At 41.2% G+C, this 7,701-nt stretch overlaps 1 protein-coding gene across 1 annotated transcript; it reads right to left on the minus strand.

Moving 5' to 3' along the window:
* Positions 1 to 2,918: 2,918 nt before the first annotated feature.
* Positions 2,919 to 6,389, minus strand: LOC110888186. Its single transcript, XM_022135725.1, has 5 exons — positions 6,117 to 6,389; positions 5,706 to 5,882; positions 4,826 to 5,607; positions 4,134 to 4,487; positions 2,919 to 4,083 (listed from the first exon to the last, which is right to left on the minus strand). Exons 1-5 carry the CDS (start codon positions 6,387 to 6,389, stop codon positions 2,919 to 2,921), a joined length of 2,751 nt encoding a protein of 916 aa, XP_021991417.1.
* Between the last annotated feature and the right edge of the window lie 1,312 nt (positions 6,390 to 7,701).

The raw sequence follows: 7,701 nt of genomic DNA on the forward strand, positions 1-7,701 counted from the left end.
TAAGGCGATTTGCATGTTCATCTCAGAGCCTCTTAGCTTGCGCTCGAAGTTTCCCCCGTTCAAACAACACAACAGATGGTATCACAGGTCTATGGTTTGCATGAGTCGAAAAGTAGTGTCACACTATCAAGTCACTTTGGTGTTAAATGTTTTAGTTCATATGCGTTGTGAGTGTGTGACTGCTAAGCAAGTAATGTATAAAGTGAGAGAGAGACGAACCTTGCAATCTGGGGCTGAGTGTCATGATCGATTTTCGAAGGTGTTCGGTTATAGTCTGGTTTTACAAAACGTTTTAAAACCTAGTTCACTATAACCAGTGGCTCTGATACCAAACTGTAACACCCCCAAAATCCCACCTGCGGAAATCCCGCGAGGCGTGTTACGCATCAGAGTTCGAGCCACCAATCACATTGAACCAATGGTAAATACTTAAATGAAACATAATATCAAATCCCAAAGTGTTGTGTAGCGGAAGCATATAAATAGCGTTTAGCAAATGTTTCATAATAATACTTAAAACCAATGTATCAAATGTAAGTTAATCCAAGAGCCTCGATCCATGACCACTCCAGCACTCCCAGATAGCAAGTCCATGTTCCATACGTTAATGACCTACAAGCATGCAAACAAGTGTGTCAGACTACGCTGGTGAGTTCAAGGTGTTGCTTACGTGTGAAGTTACCAGATATTAGTTAAATCAACTCGTTGTTTGGTTCAGATGTCGTTGTTAACTTGATTATTGTACCGTATGCAGTGTCAATGATGGGAATGCCTAACCCCAATGCCCATAACCAGGCATTGGTCAAAGTCAAGGTATCAAACAACCTTGACAAGCTGTAGGAGGTCTTATATCCGCGTTGTATTCACATGTTGTCCCAGTAATTAATTCACGCCCGTCCTTACGGCCCGGTGTGAGGGTGCCAAACCTAATAGCGCTATCAACTAATTACCCCATTGCCCTACAGGCAATCCGGTAGATGATTGTTTCTATGTTCCAGTTGTTTACCCCAAGTTTCCCTTCCAAATGTTTACCAGTTGTCCCAAACCACCGGGACGCATGCTTGAGTAAATGCAATGAACTCACCTTGGTTTGCTCGGCAGATTATACCAAAGTTACTTGAATTAAAAGGGATCAAACACGTCCTAACAGGATTACCATACAAGTCAGGTTTGGTTCAGGTAAAGCACGTATGTTTCACACAAAGTTAACACGTTACAAACACGTATAGGTCATGGCAATACTTTAACAATCAAACAATGTGCGATTAGATAAGCCCACTGGTAATCGGCCCAACATGTTGTGCGATCAGCACAACCTTGTGCGATCCACAGCATGTTGTGCGATCCCTATACTTCGGCCCAAATAACAATAATAAGTTCAATTAACATATCGGCCCAATAACGAATGAACGAATAACAATCTTGTGCGGCTGGGTGGGTTGTGCGATGTGACTTGGGCTTGTCCGGCCCAATCAGACTAACTACACCTTGTGCGATCAGCTTTATTACCCAGCCCAAGTCTACTCACTCGGCCCAACAGTTAACAACATTAACACATGTGCGGTCCAGTAATCCCTTGTGCGAGTGAAAGCACCTTGTGCGACTGACAAGGCTTGTGCGATTAGAAAGCTTGTGCGGTCGACTAGCTTATGTGGTTGGGCTTCTTGTGTGATCAAGACCCCTTGTGCGATTAGTTTTGAATTCCGGATATCATGCCAAGTCGGTTACAAGCATCAATCTTGCTAATCAATAGTTTCCAATTTGTTATCAATTAACACAATCAAACAACAATTACTCGGTTTCCAAACTTATCATTTAACAATTAACAACTTCCATTCTAGCAATGATCGATCAAACGGATTGTTACAACCAATTCACATAAACCCTAATCCAAGCATGAACACTAAGCTATTGATTCACATGAACCTGTGGCCGATTATATGAACATAACTCGATATACTAGCACATCAACAAGCTAACAATCCCAACCATATAACATAACAACGGATTATCATCTATTCAGTTCTTAGTTGTGACATCCGATCACTTAAACATACTCACATAACATCATTGTTCATCATACAAGCAACACTTAATCATTAAACGGAATCATAACATCAACTAATAATGAAACACTAACCGGTTAAGAAAAGAGAATGATCCGAACAGAAAAGATCCTAGATGATGGGGGATTGCTTGGCTGCCTTCGGTTCGCGAAAGAGAGGGAGAGAGGAGAGCTAGGGTTTGTGCGTGTAGGGTATTTTGTAACAAATGAGGAGGTTACCAATATTCTCTAATTGTTATTCGTATAAGTGTAGTGGGCCGAATCCCTTCATGGGTTGTCTATGTGTTTCGGATTCAAAAGAGAGTGGGCCGAGAGTGTCACAAGTCAACCCATTGGCTTGTGCGATCGGCTATGTGTTGTGCGGTTCGGATTAAGTAAACATATACATATTCATATAACCTATCATAACGTCATAACATTCAATAATTGAATCATTCAATGATTCAATCAAGTTCACATACGTTGCATACAATACAAAGACGGGTTTGAAATACGAGTTGTCACAAATTTTATAAATGAAACAAAACCGAACAAGGGTGTGTCAAAGCAACACACCTACTAGACTTGACATACCAAGCCTAGGAAAACAAGGAATACAGCCAAACTAAAAACAACCAAAAAACGTCTCTAAATCAACAACCAAGACAACCAAAAAATAAGACTCCGACTTAAGCCTCTAGCCCGGATCCGTTTCTATATCTTCGATCTTCCATATCTTGAAAATTCTCTCCTTCGTTGAAGCCGCCCGAAATCTGAAACCCATGAGCCGCAAACGAGCCGTATTCTTAATCACCTCAGCCACTTGATCTACCGTTCTCTTGCTATTCTTGAAGAGCCTGTTGTTTCTCTCTTGTCATATATAATAAGAAGAAGCAGCAATCAATAACTTGCACACAATATGATCCACATTCTTGGATTTAGCATGTTGCTCCACCCAAGATAAAACCGAGTACCAAGAATCGTCAACGTTGCCCAAGTTAACCAATTTCTTCACCTCGTTCCAGATATGAGCCGCAAAAGCACATCTGAAAAATAAATGGTCCCGACTGTCACGATCAAAATTACACAACGGACAACACATCAGGTTCCAGATGGTGTGACTACCCGCTTCCCACACTGCCAATCTATCCTGCGTTTTAAGTTTGTTTCTAAATGCCAACCATAAATGAAACGAATGTCGCGGAATGCATTGAGAATACCAAACCATATCAGCCCATGACACCTGATTTTCACGCTTCCGAATTGTGTCCCAAACTACTGCCGACTGAAAATCACATGTCTTCCCCTCCAAGTTTTTCCATACCAATCTATCCATAGCATTAGGCACCATAAAAGGAACCGATATTGTAATTAACACTGGAAAAAGATCTAGCCATGCCCGAGGCCATCTCCAATTACCATTCTGATCAACCATATCCGCGACCGTAGACCGTATGGAAAACCCAGCATTAGCAATGGCTCTTGGCGTGATAAACGAGCTAATGGGACTTAGCGAACACCACATATCACTCCATACATTAGTTTGAGCACCACTCTTAATAGAAAACCATATGTGAGGCCGAATGATGTAACGGATGGACAAAATCTTTCGCCACCCCCAACTCATACTCCCTCTACACGGAACTTCCCAGAAATTTCGACCTTTGAGCTTGTAATCATGAATCCATCGCACCCAAATAGAATCCCGCTTGGTAATAATACTCCAAATGTGGTTTGCCATGAGCGATTTATTAACATCAGAAATACTTCGAATACCCAAACCCCCTTCCGTTTTAGGCAAGCACACATATTTCCACGCAACTTTAGCACGAATCCTACCTTCTGAACCTGCATTCCTTAAGAACCTCCGAATCCTCTTTTCTAGCTCACTAATAACACGAGCCGGAATAATGAAGACCGAAGCCCAATATATATGCATAGAAGACAGAACCGAATTAATAAGTTGCAAACGACCGGCAAACGACAAAGATTTAGTAGCCCAATTTACAATCTTTTTCTCCATACGCTCAACAAGAATCCTGCAATCTTTGTAAAGAAGTCTCGAAGATATAGAGGAACCCCCAGATACCGAACCGGAAGAACACCCTCCTGAAACGGCATAATATCGAGAATTTCTTGTTTGATCTCATGAGGAACATTGCAAAAAAATACCGTGCTCTTAGCTGGACTTGGAACTAGACCCGAAATCTTGGTAAACATCTCCAGCGCCTCCTTAATCTTTTTGACAGAAACCACATCTCCATGAACAAATATAAAAAGATCATCCGCAAAAGAAACGTTAATTATCTTCTCCTTAGCACAGTGAGCATGATAATTAAAGGGTATGGTGGCTGCTCGTCGAAGAAGTAACGATAAGACCTCCATTACCAATGTGAATAAGTAGGGGGACATTGGATCCCCTTGCCTTAACTCCCGTTGGCCCCTGAAATAACCATGCAAATCACCATTAATACACAGAGAATAAGAAACGGTGGACACACAAGTCATGATCCACTTCACCATTCGATGATGAAATCCAAACCGAACCAGGATATCCTCCAAGAATTCCCAACTGACTGTATCATACGCTTTTTGAATGTTGATTTTGAATGCACACCTAGCCGGGCCTCTGTTAAGATGATAATTGTGCATCAGCTCCTGTGTAAGGAGAATATTATCCGATATTTTCCGTCCCGGCACAAAGGCTGATTGATTTATGCTGACTAGATTTCCCAAGCTTCCTTTCAACGGTCAGTGATAACCTTGCTAATGCATTTATACAAAACGTTGCAACAAGAAATCGGCCTATAATCCAAGACCGAGTCCGGAACATCTTTTTTCGGGAGTAAAGCAAGTATAGTATGATTAATTTGGTTCAGAAGTTTACCGTTTTCAAAAAACTGTAGGACCGCATCTGTAACTTCATTTCCCACTATATCCCAAGCTTGCTTGAAGAAAACCGAAGTATACCCATCAGGCCCTGGAGCTTTGTCATCTCCAATACTAAACATGGCGCTCTTAATCTCCTCACGAGTGACTGGACGTATCATATATTCGGCAGCCTCATTACTCAAAACATTAGAAAATATATTATCCAGGTTAGCCGTACCCACATGAGCCTTCACCCCCAAAAAATTCGAATAGTGTAATACCATGGCCTCGGCTACACCATCACCTTCGTGTCTCGTCCCCATTGAATCCACAACACTATAAATTTTCACTCTAGCATTTTTGGATTTGACAATGTTATGAAAGAATTTTGTGTTTGAATCCCCAGCACACAGCCAATCAACCTTAGACTTCTGCTTAAGAAAGCATTCTTCGTCATAAGCAGCCTTTTGAAAATCTTTCAAACATTGAGCTTCCAATTGGCGCAACTGACCATCAAGAGGATCACGATCGATCATGACCTGCAATTCATCTAATTTTTTACGCAATTCATTAACCTTCACATGCAGGTTACCTTGGTTAAATAAGATTTTTCTCAGCTTGGGCTTTAAATTTCTCAGCTTCTTGACAACCGATAGCATGGTGATTCCCTCAAATCTATTCATCCATTCCAGCTGAACAATTTCCTTAAATTCCGGTTTAGAGGCTAAAAAATTCGGAAATTTGAAAGGTCTTGGCCGATGCCCATTGGTACCCAGCCCTTTAAGTATACAAGGCGTGTGATCGAAACTCTAAACGGGTGAAACATCGCGTATGCAGACGGAAACTGATCCAAAAAGACCACGTTACCCATTATTCGATCTATCTTTTTCAAAAGACCCACTCCACTCTTTGGTTTTTGGTTCCATGTATACTGCAATCCATGAGCATTAATGTCCATCAATTCAGCCTGTTGAACGCATTCATTAAAATCCCGCATTCCAATAGATTATTTCGATGTACCATATAACGCATCTTCAATATTTAGCGCAGAGTTGAAATCTCCCATAACTACCCACGGCTTATCATGACACAACGCCTTATGCTTACATATATCCTCCCAAAGCAATCTACGATCTTGATATTTATTTTCAGCATAAACAAATGAACAGAATAGGACTTTTTTGCTCGCTTTAAAAATCACCTGAGTATGAATAATCTGATCGGTTTGGGCAATAACCATAACATCTATATTATCCGCATTCCAACCCAGAATAATTCTCGTACCACGACCACACACACCACCGTTAGAAGTCCAATTCCAATTACGAAAGACAAATTTACATACTTTAGCCAGCTTACTAACCTCCACATGCGATTCAAGAATTGCACACAACTCTAAATTATTTTCAGCCACGAGATTACGAACCTCACTTTGTTTCAGGGGACGGTTCAAACCCCTTATATTCCAAGACATTAAGCTACCCATTTAAACCGTGCATATCGGGAGTGCTTGCCCCCTCAGAACCGTTTAGGTGCCTCTCATTTGACATGAAATCAGCCATTTCCGTTGGAGTAACCTCCGTCATCTCATTATCTTCTTTTGAAATCCGTTTAGACTTATCATACGGCTCATCCTTATTCACAGCTATGACATCCTCATCTTTGTTATCCTTGGCTGCTAAAACATCAAACTCGTTGGCTGTTTTAATAAGATTAATACCCGAGTTGTTTTCCTTCTTCGTTCCCGATGTGCTCGCACCCGATTTAGTTGTCTTAGGCCGGTAAATAAATTTTTGCTTCTGTTTCTTGTTTCCCACTCCATACTTAGCCACCTTCCTTTTGTCCGATATAAACCCCTCCTCATCCACTGTAACGTGTTTCGGATTGTCATTAACATTTTTAGGACAATTTTGGTCATTGTGGCCAAATATACAACATGTAGCACAACGGTGTGGCTTCCATTCATACTCCACCGTTACTTTCTCCATGATAAACCCATCATCATCAAGTTTCGGAATGGCCACTACAATTTGATCCTTAAGAGCATCATCCGCACTAACTTCAATCAAAGCTCTAGCAAAACTGCTCCTACCCCAACTATCCGCACACATATCCGCTGTATAGCTATCCAATCTCTTTGGACTACCAATCTTCGACGCCAACAAACTCAACCCATCATCTGTATAAATGGAAATAGGAACATTATGAAGCTTAACCCAAATAGGCACCGACTTTATTCCCTCCTTTTTCAAGCTGACCGAAGGAGACCAGATATTGAGAAAAAGTGGAACCTTCCGTATTAGCCAAGGACCACCCTCCAAAACTTTATTCATTCCTTCCTTAGAATCAAATTTGAAAAAGAAAAAACCTTCCGCATTCATCATAATTTTAGCAAATCCAAATTTCGACCATACATTCTTGACATAATACTCGACAACCGGGAATGGCAATCTATTGCCCAGAAAATAGCCAAATAAAACATTATCAAACCTGTCCTGAACCGTTTTGACTACTTCCCTCGGAATGACGATATCAGCTTCTTGATGAGTCTCCATCGTATGCATCTTCCTGAAGTTCACTTCACGCGTAGGCTTAGCATTCGTCTTTACCTTTTGCGCATAAGAAACCTGATCCTCATGATGTTTATCCGCATAGATATTCTCCACCGGAACAGTAATCTTCTCTAACTCATTAATAACATTTACCATCCGAGGTTCCTTTGGATCGTTTACCACAACGCCACGTCTCGGTGCCAAGGGTTTGCCTTCAATATTCACTGTTCTATT

The sequence above is a fragment of the Helianthus annuus genome, chromosome 11 (assembly GCF_002127325.2).
Source record: "Helianthus annuus cultivar XRQ/B chromosome 11, HanXRQr2.0-SUNRISE, whole genome shotgun sequence".
Lineage (NCBI taxonomy): Eukaryota > Viridiplantae > Streptophyta > Magnoliopsida > Asterales > Asteraceae > Helianthus > Helianthus annuus.